The sequence below is a fragment of the Hippichthys cyanospilos genome, chromosome 16 (assembly GCF_059441005.1).
Source record: "Hippichthys cyanospilos isolate Australia breed blue-spotted pipefish chromosome 16, RoL_Hcya_1.0, whole genome shotgun sequence".
Lineage (NCBI taxonomy): Eukaryota > Metazoa > Chordata > Actinopteri > Syngnathiformes > Syngnathidae > Hippichthys > Hippichthys cyanospilos.
The window spans coordinates 8,163,831-8,188,615 of NC_142384.1; the positions used below are offsets into that span (position 1 = coordinate 8,163,831).

Here is a 24,785-nt window from a genome sequence, read left to right on the forward strand (position 1 = left end):
AGTGCTCAAGCCAAGGCAAAAAAAGAAATGAATAAATCTTATGCTAAAATTTGCCCATTCAGTCTGCTGGATTCCATACGCCTTTAAAGCAGGCATCCATTAAAGTCTTTCTGTTCTTTGGCTACCCCGCTTCCTCACTCTGCTCCCAGATAGCCGACGCCGAGGGAGTCTTATATTCCCAACCGACGCCGCGCCCACCCCGGTAATCAAACACACGGCCCCTCATACGCGGGCCATTACAAGAGCTCTGATGTTCCGTCTGCGCAGGACCCAGCTCAGCAGTGTCATCATATAAACAGCCCGCGCCGCACATCGGGCCTTGACGAACCCATCTGGGTAAAATGGAGACGTGTTAGGATGCTCCGACCCTCCCTAAAACATGCCAGACGAGCAGCATTATCCGTCTAGGCTATCGGCTCTCACCGCCACGCCACCGAGTGTCAATGCAAATGTAATAGAATCGGGTTTGTTTTGAAGGAATGATATCTAATGCTATTATGTTGCCTTTGCCAGCGATAGCGTCACCAAAAAAGGATTAGGGAGATTAAAGATACGGACCCAACTGGAAGATAACAGCAAGGGGGGGGTGAGGTGTGGTTTATACAAGATGCTATCATATTCTATCCTATGCGGTGGTATTGATTCAGGCTTTGTACTGCAGCTGTCCACTGTACAGATGGAGGATTTGAAAGGACGTGGGGGGTATACAAAAGTGCTTAAAAGGGGTTTTCTATTTTTAAGTGAAGGCTAAAGTTTGAGTCTTCTGCTTTGGCCCATCTCACGATAAACCCTGCTAACTTAGCAGTTTTATTGGAGCTGAACTATAGCGGCACTAGTAAAATTCTCTGTAGCCGCATTTCATTTGATTATTTGTACTTTTTCGATCGAAAGTCCGACGAAAGTCACTGAAGCCTCATTTCCACCAAAATTTCTGGGAACTGGGTTATCGATTCTTTTGGTTCCAAGGACTAACATTTTCAAACAGATACTGATGTAAAGGGCTCCTAAAGTTCCTAAAGTCTGCTACTTAAATAGTAGAAATGTTGATACTGACAGTCCATGGGGACTTAATTTCTAGGAACCTTTAGAGTCAAATAGTCCTGGAAATTTAAACGCTAGAAACACCTCATGTGGTGTTCCAGAAATCTTTCAGTCCTAATAACCAAAAGCCGTTTGTTCATTTTTATTCTTCATTTTTGAGGCAAAAATTGCCATCAAACAAACAGATGGTGTTGGTAGTGTCATTGTTTGGTAGAGCATATTAAAATAGTAAATCAAAATTGCTGTTCATGTTGGTTTTTCATACCAGGTTTTTAAAGACCTCAAAGTGAATTTAGAGATTTGTTTTTCCCCTATCATTACCTCAAATATTTTTGAAAGTCATTGATGAAAACATGCGAGAAGACTTAAAACTATGTGTGACGACAGTGACCAATAATTTACTGTGTAATCTGACATAAATCTAACTTCCCCAACTATAGAATTTCTACCACTCCGTCCCATGAAAATCTGTCAGCTGCCTTTGCTGTTTGGCTAGCACTGAACTGTGAAGATGTACAATTTAAACTTTCGGTTTTCTTGTTTGTAGATATTTTTTCCCTAAATCAGTGGCCAGTGTCACCACTTTGGTGACAAACATGAGTCTAACTTCCCTCACCATAGCCTATAGTTTTTACCGCTACGGTATCCCCTGTAAACCTGTTAGCTAGCTTTCTAGCCAACTGAATTGTGAAGATGTAGCATATCACCTACCGTACGCTTTTTTTCTACTATCCAGTGACACACGCTAATGAGTCGCTAAATTCCACCTCAATTTGAGGATTACCAGCCTATTGCTAACCATCAGCTAGCTTGCATCTGTAGCTGGTAGTGAGCTAGCTGCTGGCAAGCAACCAGTGGGATCGATTCCAGCCAATTATGCTCACCTATTTTTCCTATTTTTAAGCTTTGTTGCATCTAATTCTTGCTTTTATTAATCAGTCAAATCCAGCACACTTTTCAAATATTTATCTTCACTTCACACAGGATTAATTAGCGTATTAACATATTAGCTAGTTTGCATTTTCATGTTGTGGTCCAGTAATTCTTGCGTCGCCCGTTGTGCCAATAGATTCCGAACTGTTGTCTCATCACGCCACGCTGGTGTCAAAAGTGGGATGACGGGAGAACTTTTATTCGCCCGCTAACTGCCGCCTGCCATCAAACAAACAAAGGCCGATGATAATTGGATTTTCTTGGCAGACTTTATGAAACCATTAAATCAAATTGGGCGTCAGACGTCAACTGTTGACAGCCGACACTCGACGAGGCTGGTCGGCCTCGAGGGAGGCGCTGAGCGCCGACGACGATTTAGCACATCAGTCTGACGATTATATCCGTTTAAAAAAAGCGATTAGTTTTATGGGGGTGAAGGTGTAATTAATGATTTCTTCTGGTTTTATTGCGCCACCTCCTTATATCGCTCCCTGTAGTCTTAACTCCGAGAGCGGTGGGGGGCGCCGAGTGCAACAAAGTTTCAGCAGCGATGAGTCACGAGCGGAATTAAAGCCCCCAAGGCGACGTGTACCTTTTTTGTCATCCTCAGCAGTCCCATCAAACTGCGATAATCCAGCTCGCCGAGTCTGAAATAATAAAAGAAAATCGCGTCTCCTTCTTGATTTATTTCAATTTGCGTCCGATTCGGCGGATTATTTTTTGCGTGATTACAAATATTTCAAGCGACGTGGTGATTTGTAAGTGAGATGCGATTGTGCCGTTCGCTTTGCCGCCTGTTGCTAGGAGGCAAATCATTGCCTTCCTCCCCGCCGCTATTTACTGTCATCTGAGGCGCAAACACAGGAAATGGAAAATACATGTGATGGAAACATTGTCATGGCGCCGGGGCAGGGTGACCACTGGGCTAATCTGTCAAATATTTCATAAACAAATGGGTTTACACATTTCGTTCCACTTGCCACTTTACATCCCCTCGGTCCGCACTCGGCTCGTGGTGGCGACGTGGAGCCCGTTTTGAAATGTGTTGAGATGTTGCGCAACGTCTTTAGCGCCCCTTCGCTCGGATATTGACTTGCGAAACAGAAACTGCAATCAGCAGCAGTGCAGTAGCAATGACTCACTCTTGCATTACTTCCGTCTCACACTGAGTCTCCAAGTCTGCTACTTTATGGTAGACTCACTGCCTAAGTACGGCGCAGGGTTTTTGGTGTGTGAATGTCGGACGAATTCACACATATACCGTTCAACACATTCACATTGTATCTTATTCTTTTCACTTTTTGACACTTCCACATCTTGACCAATTTCATCATCTCAGCTTGAGACATACCATTCTTTCTCATTCTCAGTTTGAAGACTTATGCATTGGTTTCTGCGTGACACATTTGAACATAACAGATTCACATCATTCTCACTCACAAATTTAAAATGTTCATCTTTAATTCACCTAGCGGATCATTTTTAGCATATGAAATATTCCCATGTATTAAAAAAAATCATAATTATCCACTGATATTTAGCGATTTTTGTATCCATTCATTTGCATGTTTCCAATGATTGCACACATTTCCTGAATAACATTCCACATCATTTTGTGTCAGTACATAAACATTCCACATTATTTAACATTTTTCATTATCATTCCATTACCATCCAACGTTATTATCCAACAACATATTGCCTATTTCTAAAAATATCATTCTGCATCTGCATGATTCCATATCATTTTATTTCATCCAGTACATGACATATCATCATCAAATCGCAATTCTACATTTTTCAATATGTTCCCATCACCATTCAATATTTTTCAATAACATGTTGCCCATTTTTAACTAACATATCGCATCAGCATCATTCCACATCATTCCATTTCACTCTGTACCACTCCATATCATGACAGTAAATAGCTATTCTACAGTTTTCAGTATTGTATAATCCCTAGTCAATATAATTTTCCATCAACGTATTGCCTGTTTTAAAACAATATCATGCCACATCATTCAGTACTATTTAATCTCCATTCAAAATCCTTTTCCACCAACATGTCTGTTTAAACAAAAATCATTCTGTATTATTCAGTATCATACCATTTAATCTGTATAACACAATATTGGGTCACCAAATAGCCATTCCACATCTTTCAAAATATTCCATCAGCATTTAATATTTTTCCACCAACATTTTGCCTATTTCATCGCACATCATTCTGTATTATCTTTCCACATCATTCTGTTTCAGTTGTTGCAAATGATTCCTTGCGTTTTCATTTCGTATTCTAGTACGCACTCGCAATTTCTCCAGAAATTGCAATTTGTTAACTTTCATTACATTTGCGTTTATTTTCAATTTTTCCATTATTTTACTGTGGCTTACATCAAAGAAAAAAATTCAGAAAGACCACCTCTGGAGGCGTAACACATTAGTACCTCCAGAATCTTAGTGAGAAATTTTGGCTTTTTGGTAAAAGAAGTTTGGCGCCCAAGAAGTCCTTCAAATATACCAACACCTTATTTTTCCCATTTTGACTGGAGTCCACAAAGGATGTTTTTTTTTCGAGAAGACCCCGCGCTGAACTTGACCAGCTTTTCTTCATTGTTCATCAAAAGCTGTCCATTCAAACTCTTTGTTCCCTCTCCTTTTCCATCCGCATTGGGTAATGTTCCGAAAAGCGTCGTCTTCTATTTTTTTTTTTGTGTGTGTGTGATGGAAAAATGGCCCTTGTCAGCCGCCCCGCATTAAGAGACGCCCTGTTCTGGATGGAACGCAAACTGATCTTAATGATGGCGGTGATTATCGAAATGATCCAGTGGAAGAGGATAATGAGGCTATTTGCTCTGGATCAAGGCCGCCTGCAAATGAATAGCGGCAGGCGCGCGAGAAGATAACACCGGCCGCCGTCTTTGCGTCGTCGCCATTGACACGGACGTTTTCTGTCTCCCGGCCTGCAAACCCTGCCACCGGCAGCGTAAAATGGCTTCGTTGTCTCTAGGGGTTGACGGTTTACCACATTGTTAAAAAGTCAAGGTTTCAATAACCGCTAATGCTGTCTATAACCAGAAACCAGCACTTTTCTTTCCTCGCTTAATCTGACAAAAGAGACATTTCAGCCCAAAGCAGCATGTTGGAGGACGTATGTGTAAACCAATAAATACGCAGACTTGGAATGATGTCGCCCACTTTCTGGACATAGCTTTACCAATCACAATCAAATGATGACGCTTAGCACCCCATCCGTACCGTTTTTTGATCTCACAAGAATTTTTGGGATCAAAAATAGAAATTTAAGCTCATACTATAGTCAAACAAACTTGCTTTCTGTGTTATCTTAAGTGTTATGGATAATAAAATACTTTTTTTTTTTTTTTAAATATATCACATCATTATTTCTTTCATGGAAGCGCGATGCAATTCGATAATACGGTATCATTAGTGCTTGTAGAGTTGACTCAACAAGCTGCATCTGAAAATAATTACATGGTAATTTTTGTTTATTTTAGCCAATGGATGGCACACTCCCTGTAGTATGTGGTCGTACCATGTTGTAGTGGTTTAGTTGTAGAAAATTACGGATTTTCATTTATGACCAAAACTTTTTCTATTTTCTTCCTTTTATGTCAGACCAGTCAAAATGTATCACTTTTATTCATTAAAAACAAAAATGCAACCTTTACCACGACATGAATTTTGATTAATAGCCATATTTATTTCAGGTTTATCCCGCTATTTTCTTGATATTTTTCCTCCTTATTTGGACCAGTCAAAAACCTATGGCGTTTTAATTTTGAGACAAAAACATGTTGTTGTTTTTTTGAATTGTGTATTGATTTTTACAGGGATTTCCTTTTCTTTCTGGACAAAAGCATAATTTTATTCACTCATTCAATTCCAAAAGTGTATTTTTTTAAACCAACAAAGAAATCCAATCCTGTATATCTCTTAAAAACAAAACAAAAAATCAAGTGTTTGACCAAAGGAGGGTCTTAAAATAATGAATTAAAAATTATTTAAGTTATAGGAAATTATTTAAGGTACATAAGTAAATAAAGCCATTACTTTTGTACTTAACTGATAAAGTAATTGATTGTCATTGATTACGCTTCAGTTAGGTCCTAAAGTAATTGATTACTTTAAGTAGTAAAGCACTGAAGTAATTGATATTTTGAATTTAATAATTAGGTACTAAACTAGCTAAAATAATTGATTACTTTATAACTTTATTACTCAATGTTATCATCTTGTTTATACATCAATAAGGTCGTAAAATAGTTGCATTTTAGACGGTCAGTTGAATTTCTGGACTCTATAAAAAAACTATAAAAATATTTCTTTGGGATTGAATTTTTTTTCATTTCTGAAGAACAGTACTTCCAGGTTTATTTCTTGCTTGAGAAAAAGCCTTCCTTAGCTCATTTATTCCCAGGTTTCTGGTGTTTGCTATGAACTGGGTTGCTTGTGTGCCCTCCTTTCCCCGGTTTCCTCATCTTGTCATGCCGCCGTTTCCTTTAATCCATCATTCCTTCCTACTGCATTAAAAGCGCACCTCGCTCGCTCTCCGTTTTTTTTTTGGGTCACAAAATAGAAGCCATTTTTCCACCTCTTAGTTTTCCCTCCACTGTCATTATGACCTCCCTCACCGCTCTCCTCATCTGCTGAGGCCACAGGAGAGCTATTGTCCAAAGGTACAGACTGGAGCAGTTAGCGGGGAGAAGGGGGGTCCGAAAAGACTGATTTTTCATATTAAAAGCTCCGAAGTTTAAGAGAGGGAACGGAACCAGGGGCCGTGGCTCTGCGGGAGGCGGCCAATTTTTTTGAGCGTTAAATTGCGGAGAGGAGGCGCGCTGACGTTGTCGGGCACATCTATTCACGGTTATTACTGTCTCTTTCCTCTTGTTTTTCTGGGGTCCGGGCTCCCTCCGGGCTTGTCCTTTTCGCTCAGCCGCTGGTCATCCTCGCCGCAGACGCAAGCACCTGATTTAAAGCCTCAACGCCGAGCCGTCCGGGCCCCGCCCTCACGCGCTCGTACCCGGCACGCTAATCTGCACGGCGACACCCAGCGGGTCACAGCTTTGGGCCGGGCAGTGCCACCAGGGAGATGGGTAAATATCAGAGAAGGTCAGCGCGAGGAGGGGTGCGCAAAGGAAGAGGGGGGAGGGGATGCCAAATGGGGGATGATGAAGGGATGGCGTAGCGATGAGCATCTGGCAATGTCTTTTGAAATCAAATGAAGCGATCCCATTTTTTGGAACTAAAAATTGTGTTATTCGATCGAATTTTGATACTGTTCTTGGTCAATTAGGCTTGATAATGTAGCTGGTTAGCTGGTTGATTCCTCAGTTAGTTGGTTGAATAGTTAGTTGGGTGGTACTGTTATCAATAAGATACTTGGTTGGTTATTTAGTTGCTTTCTTTGTTTCGGGTCAGTCAACTAGTGCAAATCGCTTGGTTGGTGCTTGGCCTTTTGGTGGCTAATCTGTTTTTTGCAAATGTGTTAGTTTATTGGTCGTTTAGTTGGTCACGTGTTTGGTTACCTGATCAGATAGCTGCTAAAGGTTTAGTTGGTTAGTGAACCAGTCCAGTTGATTGGCTTTTAGTCAGTTTGTTAGGAGCTTAATCAACTGGCTGGACATAGCTTTTTTACTGCCTTTTGGATTGTTTGGCTAGTTGGCTAATCGGGTGGTTGGTTGGATGGTCGTTTGGTAGGACGTTTGTCGGTCAATCAGGTAGTTGGCTACTCATTTTGTTGTTGGTTGGTTGCCCAATTTGTTTGTATTTTCTGTTTTGTTTTTTCCCAATAAGTTCGTTTATTGATCCTTGGTCAGGTGGTTGGTTACCTTATTAGTTAGCTGGTAAAAACTTAACTGCTTAGCTGTCATTTAGTTTGTCGGTAATTGGTTTGCCTGATTTTTTTTTTAATGTTCGGCTATATGGTTGGTTGGTTCATCGTTTTTTTACTTATGAGTTTGTTCACTGCTTCTTTAGCTGCTCAGATGCTTGGTTGCTTGATTAGTTCGCTAGTAAAAGCTTAGGTGGTTAGCTAATCAGTTGGTTATATGGCTAGTTGATTGGGTAGCTGTCAATCCGTTTGTTGGTTTATCAGGTCACTGGCCATTTAGCTGTTTAAGTTTCTCTGTGGGTTAGTTGACCAGTCAGCTTGTTATTGGTTGGTCAATCATGACATTTTATCATCACTTTGTTGTTGGTTTTGTAAGTCGATTGCTTGTTTGTTTTTTTAATGATTTTGTTTGTTGGTTTTTAGTCATTTAGTTTCTCCCTTGATCAGTTTTATGATAAAAGTTGTTTAGCCAAGCAGTTGGTTACTTAGCCAATTGATTGGTTGTTTGTCAAATAGTTGAGCAGCCAGTTGACTGGGGTTTTACCAGTTTAGAATCATGGTTGGTTAATTAGTTAGTCTGCCAATTATAGTTGTTTGGTTACATGGTTACTTCAATTCAGGGCAGAATAAACGAACTACACTATTTTTCTTTTTGTGCCCTCTTTGTTTTTCACGTTAACAGTGGAACTTTATGTGCGTACCGTTGCTTTAAAGGCCTTCATAAGACGAAGCATCAAGATTGTGTCCTCCAGCTAAACCCCTGATTGATTAATTATTGATCCAAAGGTGACTTTCCTCCATATAGTAAACTTGTATGGACAATTAGTATGGATGTCGGTGGCATCCATCAAATAAAGGGGATGGAGGTTGGCAGGGATGAAAGCAATCCTCTGAAAGCCGTGGCCCTGCCACTGCAGTCCAACACAATCCAAAAAGAACAAGTGACACCACAACACACACACAAGCGCACACACAGACGGTGGCGACAAGCTCAGCAGGAGTGAGCCTCAGCAGTCACGTCGCGGCTGTTTACGCTCTTTAAGCCCCCGGAGGGGCCGGAGCAGGCTTTACTGTCAAAAAATCAAGAGCTAAAGTTCCAGATTGTGATTTATTTCATTAGGCAAATGAGATGTGCGAGTCCTGCGGCACTGCCGACTCACTACCGCACAGACGCACACAATGAATATTTTTCAAACGCCGCACGTGTTGAATACGGCCACATTAGCGGCCCCGCGACATATGTCGCACGTCTGGTTCAATCAAGCATCCAATCGCGGCGGAGTGACGAGCGGCTTGTGGTGACAGCTGTCGGCGTGGCGTGGCGCACACCGCCGCCGCCTCCATCAATCTACCTGACCGTCGTTGCTACGCCACGCCGAGTTGTGAACCAACAATGCTGACATTTTCCCTCCACTTGTGTCTGCTTTTCAGGTTGGCACCCAGAAAGGGTGTAAGTTGAGCCCGCCCATCCCCTTCCGCCGCCACTTCACCTTCACCGACCGCCATCCATCATGGCTCTCGCCGTCTGGATCGCGTTGACGTGCGCCGTGGCTCTCAATAACGTCACACCGTCCTCTCAAGGTACGTCAAGGCATCTACACTCCAGAAGGGGAATTACAGGATGCTAGGCTAACTGTTAGCTTTTCTGCTAAATACCGTATTTTCCGTACCGTAAGGCACGAATAAGTCAGTGCACCCGACAATCAGGTGCACCTTGTGTGAGTCCCCAAATCTGTAAAAAATATTGTGCAATTTTGGTAACCCTTGACTGAACGTCGCACCGTTTCCCGATGACGCGAGGACGTAAGGGAAGGGACACGCAGTGCGTACGCTAGCAGCAATAAACCAGTCAGAGAACATTACTTAATACATACAGTAAGTATGCTGGCAGCGATAAACCAATCAGAGAACAGTACGTATTACGTATAGTATGTACGATGAGAGCAATAACACATTCAGAGATCTTTATGCATATTCCCTTTTTTTATCTGGGATATATTCCCTTTTATTGCCTACCGTGTGTTTGCGCATTTGCCTTTTAGTACGGTGCGCCCAATTTATGAGTTGAGTATGGAAAAAGACCCCTTAATCGAGACTGCACCTAATCGTAGGGTGGAGAAAATACTGTACTTTGTAATTACGAAACTATTGGCCACTGTTTCATTCCATTTTTGTATTGTGGATGAAGATATCAAAAACCTTTGCAGTTTTCTGACGTGACTATTTTCTGAGCAGCACAAGAAGTAAAAAGGACCCTTTAGCCAAGATCATAGATGGACAAGTTGGCCTTTGTTTACAGCATTGGACATGAATTACAGGCGGAAATTTTCTTTGACTTTGGTATCTGTTTCACTTTACAGCAAAAACTGGTGAAAAATGACTTTTTTCAGGTGCATGATATGGCATTATAATTAAATTGTAATCCGTTATTACAAAAGCAAAAGTGCTGATATGGGTTGATTAAATTGGCTAATCATTTGGGCCCTAAAAATATCTACATTTAAAATAAAAGATCTTGAAAAGTGTAATTAAGGTCAACTCACATACACTAAAGACATACTCTACATACTACATTCATGTAAGCTGGTGCTTTAAGGGGGAGTGGCCTATTAAGTGATGTCAGGACCTACAGGCACACAGTTGGTTCACTGGTAGCAAATTACTCCTTGTGAGTGTTTTCATTTATTATTTGCATGTTTGTTTGCCCCACTTACGAACGATTTTAGAAATACATATTTTTTACTAGTAGTTTTTACTATTTTATATACTATATATAATATTTTCCAGATTTTCCCTCTCCAAAAGCAAATAATAAACAATATAATTAATTGAGAAAAAATCTAACCAGACCTAACTTAAAAAAATAATTTAGGGTGTTTTCTGGTATAACTGTATACTTGTGTCTTTTGTGTCCACTGTAGTGGACATTTGAGTCCTTTAAGCTACCATACAAAGTCAAAGCGTGCACAGTAAAGGACATTCTGGCCTTTCTGATCATGTCTCATATGCTTTCTTGCTGAAACAAAATGGACTATTAGAGGAATCAAAAGAATAGGCTGGGATTAATACTTCTTCTTTTTTTTTTTTTTTTTACTTTTGACACCAGTAATTTGGACCCATAACCTCAGAAATGTGAGGCAAACATGCTGGTACAGTAGCAAAAAAAAAAAAAAAAAAAAATGCTGGCTAGCCAAGCCTGTGCAGGCTGTGTTACATTTTGGCCGTGTTCCGCAATGTTTATGCGAGGCTTCCAAAAATGTGTCACTTGAATATACTGAATGAGAAGCGTTTTTTTTTCCTCATGAATGGATTTTTTTCCTCCCTTGATGGAACGAGCATTTTCCAAAGATGACAATGCCAGCATTCATCATGCTCAAATTATAAAAGGGAGCCATATTTTCTTTTTATTTTTTCAGTCTGGACCTTAACTACATTAGGATTTTTGGGATCGGTCCAACACATCCCAACATCAATCAGATATTGGCCAAAAATGAATGCAAATCTTGATTAAAATGAATGTAGTGACACGCCAAGGCAAATCAATGCTGTAATCAAGGGGAACCACGCATGAATGAAAAACAGTTTTTCCTACTCCCCTTTGCCAGACACCATACTGTACATTCGATATTGCAAACGTTTCTTTATTCATAAACTACAAACCGCATAGTATGTTGCTTCCCTGACCCCCTGTAATGCAGCTCACATGCCTTCGGATACGGGTTATTGCAAATGAGCGTGTAATATTTACATGTGAGCCGCGCCGTAGCTCGTAAGCGTATCGACTTGCTGACCAGGCTGGAAAGGCGCCGCACTTGATGAAGCAAACAAACGTGTCTCGGTGAGCTGAGGTGCAGGCGAGTGGGGGAGGAACCCATGTGTGAATGTCAAGAACGTTTGCTGACGAGTGGGAGCGCGGCCGCTGTATAAGAGGGGAATCCGTGCGTGTAATGCCGCCATATGCGCGGCTCCTTGCGTGCCGTGTACCGTAATGTCGTTTCGTTTCATGATTGCGCGAAAGCTAAACGGCATTTTTTTTTTATTGCCTTACAGTGTTATATTTTAGAAATGACTTCATAACACAGAATGGGAAAATAGGGAATTTAACAATTGATGTTCTGCTTCACTTTAATAGACACTGTGCTGTTCCTTATGTGGTGAATCCTGGCCACAAGAGGGCACACATATAGATATAAAATTCCTGGAAATGGTCAATAGTCGCTTCTCTGTAAGTCGCTGTAACGTTCTCGTAGGGCTGCACGATTAATCGAACTTTAATCTGACCCGGCGATGTTAACTTTTGAAAAGCCCTTTGTCATCCTTCCACCAGGGGGCAATGTTTCCTACTGTTTGCATGCCAAAGCTCCTGTTTTTCTCACCCTAATATATAATTTACCAGTGTGAAATGGCATTGAGTTTCTCATGTGATTCCTCATATATTCACAGCCGTTTTGAAACATCAGATTGGCAAAAATTAAACAAATTTGGTTTGAAATGACCGAAAATGACATTTTGAATAAAATGGATTAAATTGATCAAAATTTGCTTAAAAGTAAAAAATGTGCTTGGTGCTAAGTAAACTTAAAAATTAATTTTTTTTTCATTGGTTTGCACTTAGCAAGTAAATTAGCTGTTACCCTATGTACCGTTTGTTTCAATTATTTACTTTATTTATTTTAGTTTATTCATATTATTTGTGAGTATCAAACTATGAAGCCTTGTTTATACACCACTTGTTTAAAAAAGGGCAATAAATAGACACATTTGACCAAACATGATGAATAATTGCGATTTCAATGCATGTTTATCGCAAATTAAGAATCCATCTCAAAGTTACTGATTCTTCATTGCCATTAATTTCATGAAGTTTTAAGGAAAAGAGTTAATTAAATTAAATGACCTGTCACAGTTTTTCTTTAGGAACATTTTGTGTATCAAAAGTGCTAGTGATATTGGTGCTTGTTTTGGTATCAGTTGCTAAGAAAAAAAAAAAAAAAAAAAAAATATATATATATATATATATATATATATATATATATATATATATATATATATATATATATATTTCACTGCAATAATTTTCCTCCATTCTACATTTTGTGCATTTGAAAATGCATCCCATAGCCTTCTGAGACCGCAATTTCTAATTATGTTCTGGCGTGTGCATGTGACGTTTTTTTTACGCCTGGCAGCAGGTGACCTGGTTAGGCTCGGTGATGCGGGGGGTTAGAGGAGGAGGAGGGACCGCTGGGTGTCCTGCAAGTGGCCCGACACACAGACAGCAGCTTACCATCTGCTCGACGCTCGCAGTCAGCTCTGCGCCAACCAGCCTCTGGGTGATGGACATTTAGCAAGTTCTGGGAGGAAGAGGGGGAGGGGGGCGGTCGCCATGGTGAGGTGCCAGTTGATGAAGCGGTAGTGGAGTTAAACCGAGCGCGAGGGGGAGGGGGAGGCGGGCCGGGATGTAAATATTTGTTGTTTGTGCTTGTGTCAGCACCGCTATTAGCATTCCCCGCCGTGTTAGTTGACCAGCAAGTCGAGTAGGAGCTGCTTTGTTTTGCCTCTGCTCCTTTCGGTAGCGCCGCATTGGCTCCCGCTTTGACACGTTTGCCCTCTGGCGCTGTTTTATTCGCCTGTTTGTACAGTGGAACCTCCGAGGTTGAGCGCGAGCCATTACTGATTGCTTAGATTTCTTTCCAGGGCCCGACCCGTATGGATTTTTTAAGGCTGGTGAAGATTTTTGATGCAAAAAATACAGATACCAAAGTATTGACCGATTCATGTGACATTTTTTTCCTCAATGAAATAGTTTCCATCCAAAGTATTTCAAAAGGCGTCAATTAGACTAAGTTGACGATACAGGCTGAAGTGTCCAATACACCTGCCGTGCATGTTTTTCAATTGTGGGAGGAAGCCAGCGCCCCGAAATAACCCACACGGGCACGGGGAGAACATGCAAACGCCACACAGGAAGGCCGAAGCGAGGTAGATTTGAGCTGTGAGGCAGATGTGCTAACTACTGCTCCACCTGGTATCCATCCTCCACACATAGCAGGTGTCAGCAAAAATATATTGTAAAAAAAAACAAACAAAAAAAGTCCCTTTTTGGTTCAGAGAATGCGTTGTGTGCCACAATTAATTATGCTATAAGGGCATCAATCATTGCCATATGTGGTTGCATTACTAGTAGTTAAATAGTAAAATAAATATATTTAACACATGTAGTATACTGTATGCTCTGTATGCTTGATTGATTTTTTGCTGTTTTATATATATATATATATATATATATATATATATATATATATATATATATATATATATATATATAGAGAGAGAGAGAGAGAGAGAGAGAGAGAGAGAGAGAGAGAGAGAGAGATTTTTTAAATTGTGACTTTAGGTTGTTTTATTTTAATAAACATAAGAACGCTGCACAATTTAAAAAGGAAATAGAAAAAAAAGAGAAGAAAGAGCAAATAAAAAAGAAAGTATCAATAGATTACCGTTCAATGTGGTTTACATGTTATTTGAAGGGGCGTAATTGGTCGATTAATCGCTTGGGCCCTACTGCACTGAACTCCAAACAAAAAATGGTCACTGGGGAAGTCAAGTCAAAATGTTTCTTTACTAAATCAGTATCCTGATTAATATGGCATTTGTGGAATAGCAAAATTGACAATAAGCCTCAAAAATCTTCTTGTTTTTAGTCTGAAATGGTGGCCATTTTGTCACTATTTTGTCCAAGTGACATCACAGTTGCTCGGGAAACTACCAATCACGACTCAGCTTGTGAATGTCACATGACCAGATGTCATCTCAAATGACTGCTCCCTTAGGTGGCTACAAATCCGTCAGTTTTTACTACTTCCTTCATATTCCAAACGCACAATATCAATCATAATACCGTGTTGTGTAAAATTGACTTTTGAAAGTCTTGAATACAAAAAGTTGTGAATCTGGAGTGCCTGCCCACTCATCAAGTGTGACATTGTGAATCTTTTGTTCCTTGCCGAGTTCTGAAAATGTGCTTGTGCACTTTAACCCCTTTGTTACATAATGTTGGCATCATTTACATAATAACTACGCCCACAACAACTTTTTCTCCCGCATGTGATTTGGCAGCTAGGGGAACATGCAGAGCCAAATTCAAAAGGTAAGCAGAGCTGCGTTGAGTTAAGTTGGATGTGCAAAGTTTGACAGTAGAGGTTTTTTTTTTTCTTTTTTTCTCCATTGTGTCGATGTGCCACATACACACAGAGTAATAGAGGGGCAACCTGTCCAATATCAAGTTGCTAAATATATTTGAGAATTGATTAATTGTTTCGCAAATGTGGTCATTTTAAAGAGGATGCTAAACTTATTTACATGTGCCAAATGTTAATAAACTATCAACAGTTTTTTTTGGCAAATAGATTATCTTTCATATACAATCAACACTTTGAGTGCCATTGACGTAAAAGGATGTCTATGGATAGTCTACCGTGTAGTGCCATCTACCTAAATAGACGTCAACTGTGTTAAAAAAAAAAAAAGCTTGCATTTGTTGTTGTTGTTGTTGTTGTTTTTTGTTTGTTTGTTTTTTTGCAATGACTGGTATCAAAAGAGACAATACCTTTAAAAATATTAAAAATGATTCTGTCGTGGGAAAATGATATCACATGTATTCAAGGCTCAGCCTAGCTTGTGGCCTAGCTTGTGAACATCACATGACCATGATTGGTTGTGATCTGAACATGTGATGCCATTTTCAAACGATTGCAAGTGTAAAACAAAAAAAAATATTTGTACATGAAAAATAATTGTTTCACAAATTAATTACAGACTAAATATTAACTTTTTTACTGTAGAAAATAGCCGAACAAGACAAGATTTGAAATTTTTGCCTCCCAACAGTAATCCTCAATTGTTTGCAGTCCTTTTCTTTAAGACTTCTCAATCTGTTGAATCAATTTTCAATGTGACAGACCAAACCAAAAACTGAATGTTGAATAATTTGTCTGATGGAATATAATCACGGTTTCTAAAACCTGTTCTTTTTTAATTGATTCCTCAATTAACTGACCAAAGAACTGCGATTACTCAATAAATCCATTGCGACATCGGTGAGGCTTCGTAACGGATTTCCGTTTTGACCTCAGGATGTCTACTATATGTTGCGCAATCTCCGATTCGAATCCAAACTCGACGCTAACATGTGATTCCGCAAATAGCGTAGCGGAACTAAACGGAGGTGGAGCGAGGTCTGGCTTCTTGAGCGCATGCGGCGCATGTGAGAGGGTACAAGGCGAGCTGACCCCCTCAGACAGCATTAATAATGCATTTGTAATCAATTGAACGTGTATCCAGCCCTGAAGCGCCAGCGCAAATCTTTTCTCCCGCTAATGGACTCCGGCACACGTGTATGTAAAAAGATCCGCGCTCGCCCCCGCAGCACCGCACTTCTCATTTAGGCGGCAGAATTTTAATTAATTTATTTAATTCCTTTTTATTGCCGTGACCCGAGGACCAGGAGGAGAGAGGAATAAGAACAATGAAGATGGAATTTAGCCGAATAGGCCATTTTGCGATGTGACGAGAAGCTTTTAAAATGGCTAATCAGACCTGATTTAGGAAGCTGCGGGTTCATCACACTTGGCTTCACTGTATAATATGTGCGCCTGCCCTTTTTGTCTTTTTAAATCTAATATTATAGCCCAGTCTTTGCCATTTAATAACACAAGTTTGACCATAATCAGCTGCCGGTCGACTTGGTCTACCTTTTGCTTTGAGATCAATTAGATTTGAAAGAATTTGTCCGAGGATTAGCACGTCTGCCTTATAGTTCTGTGGTTGGTTGGGGTCGCTTCCTTTAATGCCGTTAAAGGGACAGTGTGTAAGATTGAGACCGTTTTTCATTAAAAAGGAATACATTAAATGATTGTAAATTTCAAACACTTGCAAATAAAGGTGTATTTAACAACCAAAAATATGTTTTAAATATAATCATAGGTCTAGTTATCATTAAATTATATTACCGGAGGGTGGCACTTCTCTGGAGGCGGCCATGTTTGTTGTAGCTGCGGACAATGGTAAATGCGGCGCCTGCAGCACCTCCTGCTGTCCGTAATGAAAACAGTCTGAATCTAGCACACTATTCCTTTAAGTGTAATTAAAAACTCTAAAATGCCCTTAGTTGCAAATGAAATTAGAAACGCTAAAACTAGGGATTTCAACTTTAGGCAACATTAAAAGTGCTGTAATTTAATACATTTTTGAGCCATGTTGTATATATCACTTTAAAGAGAATTAAGTGAAGAATTATATACCAATCTCAGTTAGACAGAAGACATACACCTAAAATTGTGTAAACGCGTCACGTATTTAATTTTATTAAAACCCGAAGACTCAATACCTGCAAGCCTCCGAAAGAAATATCGGATGCTTTGTTTATTTTCAAATCACCTGTGATGATATTTTGGTGTTCTATTTGAAGAAAAAACATTGGCAGATAAGACAAAAAACACATACATTATTTGGATGCATTTTGGTATTAGGAATGATCTCAGTTGAATCTTAAAAATGAGCCTGACTTCTTTTGTATTCATATTCACACACGAGATGGGCAATTTTGTTACAGTGTGTCTATTACAAAGAAAACATTTTGAAAAGTGGAACTTTTTTGCCTGGCGTTGTTCCATATTACAAATTTAGCAAAAAACCTTGTCTCGTTCCCGTGTACTCAAACTCACATCTCGTGGGATTTGTGTCTGGTCTCATCCCTACTACAACTGCCAGCTAATAATAACCTGCGCCGCACCCCAACCAACTCAGCCACAAGCATGGCCTTCCTCACACAATGCCACGTTACCCGCCAAAAGCGGAACGTTCCATCGATTGTTTGCGACGTCGAACACCTCTGAAAGTCCATTAGGCCGGCCTAATGTGGCAAACGTGGCAGGCCCGCCGTAGCGTATGCGATAGAGCCCCCTCCCGACGGCCCGACTTTCATTTAGCACGCCGCTAACCTTGCCGCGACGCCGTGCGCCGTTTCACCGCAGTGGCAGCACGGCCATTATAAGGCTATTTGTAAGTCATTTCGCCACATAATGCTTGTGACATGTTTCAATTTGCAAATGCGCTCACGTAGGCTCATGCGTCTTACTTGTGTTCTACGCCGGGCTGCCAACTGGCGTACTAGTTTCATCTTTTGTAATATAACTTCCCCCGCTCCACCTCTCTCATTTTTATCAATTACATTTTATATTATTCACAGCTGCCTACATTGTATCTGTGAGATAACACAAGGTTGCCCAAACTTTTGTGGTGGGGATTATAAAGACCAATGATAAAATAATCCGTAGTTGTTGGTGGACAATATCGCTCAGCACCATTTTGATTAATTACTTTTTTTAAGTGATATGAAACGAATAAAATGACCCAGACATGATAGACACTTTTACCGGGCAGGAACTAAAGGGGATGGGCCAGAAGTGCAGTGAAATACACGAGGGGAATTTGTTGCCAAACGTTGCGAGAAGGCCAATCATTACTTCAAAATAAACTCTCCCGCAACAAGTGATGTATGACACCAACGGCCTTGGTACACTTTTATTTAGAAGTTTCTCCCGAAGGCAACGGTCAACTTAATAATCTTTTCCCCCCAGAGCAGCTCCAATTTTGTTCAGCGGAATTTTTTTCCTCATGTGTAGTGTAATGTCATGTGGTTGACCATGATCGACGTATACCATCTGTACTCAATAACACGCGGTATACTATCCCGATGTGTTGTCATAAATGGCCTACAAAATAGCAGCGCTAGCAAAGATAAGCTAGCATTAGCACTGTAAACAAGCAGACGTTTGCCACGGTTGCTATGCTGCTAGCTTGTTTTTTTGTTATGGAATGTTGGAAGAACACTGAAAGTTAGCAGCTTGATGTTTTGAATTTTGGAATGTCCAGCTAAAACAAGTGTTTAATTTACGTATTGACCAGAAATGTTGCTAATTTTTTGTACACTTTGGCACACTTTTATTTAGACGTTTCTCCCGAAGGCAACGGTCAACTTAATAATCTTTTCCCTCCCAGAGCAGCTCCAATTTTGTTCAGCAGACTTTTTTTCCTCATGTGTTGTGTAATGTCATGCGGTCGACCATGCTCGACGTATACCATCTGTACTCAATAACACTCGGTATACTATCCGACTGGATCCACAACAGTAAACACACAGTGGGACAAATTATTTGCTCTCCACTTATCATGGTTGTGATATTCAATATGGTAGCAGAATATTAATAAACTAAAACACCATTGGGTACAAACGTGCACAATTCTTACACGCAACGATTATAAAAATGTGTTGTCGTCATAAATGCCCTACAAAGTAGCAGCGCTAGCAAAGCTAAGCTAGCATTAGCACTGTAAATGAGCAGACGTTTGCCACTGTTGCTATGCTGCTAGCTTTTATTATGGAATGTTGGAAGAACACTGAAAGTTAGTAGCTTGATGTTTTGAATTTTGGAATGTCCAGCTAAAACAAGTGTTTAATGTACGTATTGACCAGAAATGTTGCTAATTCTATGTGATTTCTGAACACTCTGCTTGCTCTGCTTTTGTTTGCTAGTCTTACTGTACGCCCATTTATGCATTTATTTACTACTGTCATCTTTAAAACCAATTTTTTAATACATAAATTCATCCAATAGCGGTTTTCATTTTCATATAAAAATCTATTTGAGAATGTAGAGAAAACCTAACCACACAACAACGTCCATTTTGCATCTGAGCAACATTCACTGTGGCGATTGGATAATATTGAAATTGTAATTCCACCGACCCTCTTAATTCATAACACAATTGATTTCCTGGCAGCCGCGTAATAACATTATGAAAGGCGATGCCGCTAACCTTGATATAGCTTCTGTTGATTTATTAATTCCCTAAGTGATGATGCTGCATCGCCTTCATTTTTGCCTGTTCTTTTGATATTTGCATCACTTTTGTCCATCGTTGTCGGCATCTTTTGAATAGCTTTATAGACACGCACTTACTTTCACAACTTCTTAATGCACTTCGCTACTTTTATGGCAACACGTTCATTAAAAGCGCTTCCGTCTGATGGAAGGGTCGACCTTCCCGATGCATTTTCAAATGAATAAAAAGCATTTGTTTGTGCGTATCTTGGATGTAGCGCGCCCTCATGAAAACGTGTCACATACACAACATCTCTCTCCTGTGAACTGGCACTAACAAAGCAACTTAATTATTATTTTAATCTGCATGCTAATGTGTGTAAATGAAAGGTTGGCGTGGGAATAATGAATAGGGGCGCATACGTTTATGGCCGAGTTCACTTTAGTGTACAAAAAGAAGGTAAACATCGCATTTAGAATCATTAAAGGACACGGCACAAAGTAGTACATGTTGGGTAAGTCATGTTTGCATATAATCAACATTGTCACAAATTGGGTCTGCGAGCAATTTTGAGCAAGTAATAATATGTTGGCATCAGTCAAATGTTTGGAAACGTATATATATATATATATATATATATATATATATATATATATATATATATATATATATATATATATATATATATATATATATTAGTGTAAAGTTACAACTGCAGGATATCTATAGACCACGTTGTGATCAAACTCAAGTGTCAAACTCATGTCCCGGCGGCCAAGTCCGGCCATCATTTTTATGTGTGCCCTCAAAATGCTAATTCTGACTTTTTTGGAGGGAAACAACATGCTTTTTTTGTTACCAATCCCTTTTTTGAGCAGTTTCTACTGGTCTCTGATCTCAAAACTAGATACATGTGTGACGATCATTAAAAAAAAGATTTCAAAGTCGGGTTTTCAAAACATTGTTTCTCTATGTATAAAACCAAAAAAAGCAAAATAAAAGAACAACATTCCACCAAGTGATCCCATTCTATTGAGCAGTAGCCAAGGTTTAATAAATCAGACATAATCACTCTGTTTCAATTCCTTGTTTTTTTGTTTATGTAATTTGCTGAAAAAAATATTTCACGTGGTACATCGCTGAAAAAAAAAAGGTTGACAACCACTGGAATAGGACACAACACTCTTATCATGGAGCATATTAATTTAACAAAGCTAATGTTTATCTTTCGTGTGTTCTTAAAATATTCAGTGCCCCCTCGGGATGCCATATAAACTAATACTGAACTGCAAAATCAATGCCAACATTTGCCTAGCAAACCATGTTGAAGCTCGCTATAACATTCACTTTGTTTGTTTTGTGTGCAGACAGCCTGTCTGAATGCATTATTAAATGAGAGCGCTTGCTCAAACACGCTCTCGTTTGACTACTTTTTTTTTTTGGCACACTTGTCGAAGTTTGAGGCACCTCAGGCTGCCAAATTTGTTATCTGGAGCTCCCCGTTGCCTCCTCATCTTATTAACAACAGCAGAAGCTTTGTCACTTCTTCCGTTTTTCCTCCGTGCCGTTTTTTCTCACCTCGGCTATGACTACGTGACGATGTGACAGCCCTCGCCCAAAACATTTTTCCCGTCCTCACCTCCCGGCGGTTTGCTGTAAACGCACATCTAGGAGTTTTTTTTTTTTTTTTTTTGCCTTCGCCTCCGCGCGGGGGTTTTCAAAGCGCCGGGCTGAGAGCGGCGGATCACTCGGGGAGCCCGCGTGAGCCAAAGGTTAATGGACGGCCTTTGAACATGTATCGGGAGCCGGGGGAGGAAGGGCGAGGCGGCGGCAACATGGCGGCGTGTCCTTTTCAAGCCGGCCTTTTTTTGAAGATGACACTCGGCTCACCCGCGTGTCGGCGTTTGTATGCACCACTTTTTTTTTTGTTTGTTTCTGTGTTTGCGGTATCAGCGCGCGCCAGTGTTTGTGTATGCTAGCTCGCGCGCATTGATTCAAACGCTTCAAATATAAATAGTACTAAAAGGCTGCCGGGATGTTTGTGCTGTCGCGTGATAGCCGCCTACTTTCGCACAATGGCCTAGCGGTAAAACTTTAGGGGCGTATTCTGTTTTTTTTTTTTTGTACAATTTAAAACAATTTTCTTGAGGGGTTTGGATAATGTGCTATTGACAAAATACCACAAGGATCAATACAGCCCCTGTTTTCTTGTCTTGCTGAAATCAGCTCATTTTAAGTGATTGATTTTATAGACCGCCCAGTTACTGATTGGCCAATCGTGAGTCAGCTTTCGTCACCATGACAACTGGGAAAAGAGCCATGACTACAGTGCCCAGTTTTCCAGCATCCAGAATTGGGAAAACAATAAGTATCACTTAAAGGGCCCCTATCATGGAAATTCAACTTTTCGTAGCCTTTAACGATGTTATAATGTTAATTTCTCTCCAAAATAAGACCCGTGTGATTTTTGTTCGGCATGGTAAACCTTCGCCAATGCAAGATTGGATTTGCCGTGAAATTATAAATGAAAGCTGTCACAATTCCTATGATTGCACCAGATGGAGAGGCCTTAGCTGAAAGTACATGATAGCTTCATTATACAGAAATGAACCATGTGCATTGGATGAATTTATACAGCACATTAATGCTATATAGAGACTGCTTTGACGGGACATTTTTTTTTTTTATCATGTAAGTGGCACATGAGTTCCACAACCACCCAAACCATGTTTTACTGAGCAATCAAATTTTTGCTGCTTATTAAAAGCTAATGCTCTTAGCTAATGCTAATCTCTGCATCCAGCAAAAGTCGATGTCAGGGGTGCCCAAACTTTTTTGCCCCGATGACTTCAGTTCCCGCAGGAAAATTGGCATTGGACCATATTAAGAATTTGTTGACAGCTCTCCATATGTCATTTTTCTGCAAACCGACAAAATTAGCTCAATTTGTGCCACTTCTTCTGCCGAAATGGATTGGTCCATTTTTTACCTGTGTTTGGTTATTATGCAAAACAAAAATTTGTGTGTGTGTGTAGCATCTTGTACCATTGCAAGATATAAATGTTTCTACATGGCAGTTGCTCGAAAGTGGCTCCGGATATTGTTCTGTTTATTGTTCATATTTATTTAATATGCACCAATCGGAGCAGCATTGACCATTTCCTTGCACACCAGCTATATAATGACAATGAAGGTATCCTATTCTATTCTACTCTATCCTATTCTATTCTATTCTATTCTATTTGAGCTTCTTGCTACCTAAATGTTAACAGTTTTCCCTTGAGATCCGTAAACGTCTTTTTATTTGGCTCGATTAGCTTTGTTAACGGATTCGCTATGTTGATGGCAATACATGCGAAAGATGAATACTAACGGGGTTAATAGATAGCCTTTAAAGTCTTTCTGAGATAGAAACATGTAGCAGAGGCCGTGTAAAATGTAATAATATATTTTCTGGAGGATAAAATTTATCAGGCATTTAGGTTTAGATGAAGAAAACGAGGTTAAAAGGAGGCCAAGTAGGACGGCATCCAAAGACGGGAAGCGTTCAACAAGCGTTATACTGCTAAGTGTCTTTTATTGGCACCGGCATAAATTTGAGGTCAGGAGCGCGGGGATTACTGCACAATCAAGTCGCATACATATTGCAAAAGGGATCGGCTAGCTCCTAGACGCCCACTGCGCCAGCTTCGAATATTAGCACGCAGTCCCATAGACGCAGTGTCCACGCCGCCAAGGCTTTGGCCCGGCGTCCAAGGAGGTTAATTAAGTGTCTAATGTGGCGGCAGGCCCGAGCTTTGACACTCATCTTTCCTAACAGGTCTCTGGATGCGATTTGCAACTCTTCCCAACGCGCCGGCATTTTTCTGACAGGGAGCCTCGCCCTCGCTCGCCTCCGCGCTTTGCCTCTCGGCTGCTGGCCTCTCTTCTCCAATCTTGCGTTTTGGACTAGCATGTCTCTCTTAGGCCAGAGCGGCTAGTAATGAGCTGAATTTACTCAATTACTAAGTACTTTTGGGGTAGTAGGCAAGCGTTTTTCTTTTTTTTTTTACTTGAGTATTGTTGTTTCGAAAAAAAAAAAACACCTTTACGGTCAACTACTTTCTAATCAGTGACAAAGAGTGACAAAAAAGAATGGCGACTAAAGCAAGAAGCAGTGGAAAAGCCGCTGCCTTCAACTTTTAAAGCCAACGTTTGGGGTCACAGAAATAGAAAAAGTAAGAAGTCTTTTATAAGCTGTGTCAGGAAGAATTTTATTTTCATCATAACTTCCAGAGGGGAAGCAGTAATAAGTTTACATGCACTTTGCTTTTTTGTGTTTACACAGACCTGTCATGTCAATAGGTTGTTATTTGTCAGGTTTTTTTTCTTTCTTTTCAGATTTCGTTGCTGAAAAATGAAGGGCGTCATGCCACATTTTTTCACATGAGCAGTGCTTTAACTGGGGGGAAAAAAAAAATCTGTCAGTAGTCCTCTTATTAGACAGTTCCCGGGTAAATTCTGCAGTTGGTAGCAGCAGATCATTAAGTTGATTATTTAATCTATAATAGAAGAGTAAAGCAAATAAAGAAAATTGTCTTATATATTTTCCCATTATGTTCTTCAACTGCTAAAATACAATATCACCAAAACTGTTTGAAAGTAATCAGCGCATCCTGTATTTCTCCTGGAGAGCTGCAGTTAGTTTGGTATTTGAATAAAAGAAAAAAAATATATGCTTGGTGAAAAATGAAAGTAAACACAGGGGCCCAAAAAACCCATTTACACCTATTGTGAATTCTTCTCTATTTTTTGACATTTACGTATTTTACATGAATATGAAGTGAGATTTTAGGCAAGTCTTTCACCATAGATACCGGTCAATGAAACGAAGTAACGAGCACTCAATACATTTTGAGTCGGGCCGGTTTGTTGAAAAGTGATCGGTATGAACGGCAACTGTCAGGCTCTCTACATCAAAGATGTTAATTCCAATCAATTATATTACCTTTGAAAGGTAATCCGACTCGCTCTCGTCATACGCTATAGCGCTTTTTCCAATCTAGAGATTGATCCATGCTAGACCCTG

General features: G+C 40.0%; 1 protein-coding gene across 9 annotated transcripts in view; it reads left to right on the forward strand.

Moving 5' to 3' along the window:
• Positions 1-24,785, forward strand: part of adgrl1a (adhesion G protein-coupled receptor L1a) — a 262,467-nt gene that overhangs the window by 145,420 nt on the left and 92,262 nt on the right. For all 9 annotated transcript variants that reach the window (XM_088436417.1, XM_088436416.1, XM_088436415.1 and 6 more), the window contains exon 6: positions 9,263-9,412. In XM_088436417.1, coding sequence (XP_088292543.1) covers positions 9,343-9,412 — 70 coding nt within the window. In that variant the 5' untranslated portion in view covers positions 9,263-9,342. The remainder of the gene's footprint in view (positions 1-9,262; positions 9,413-24,785) is intronic.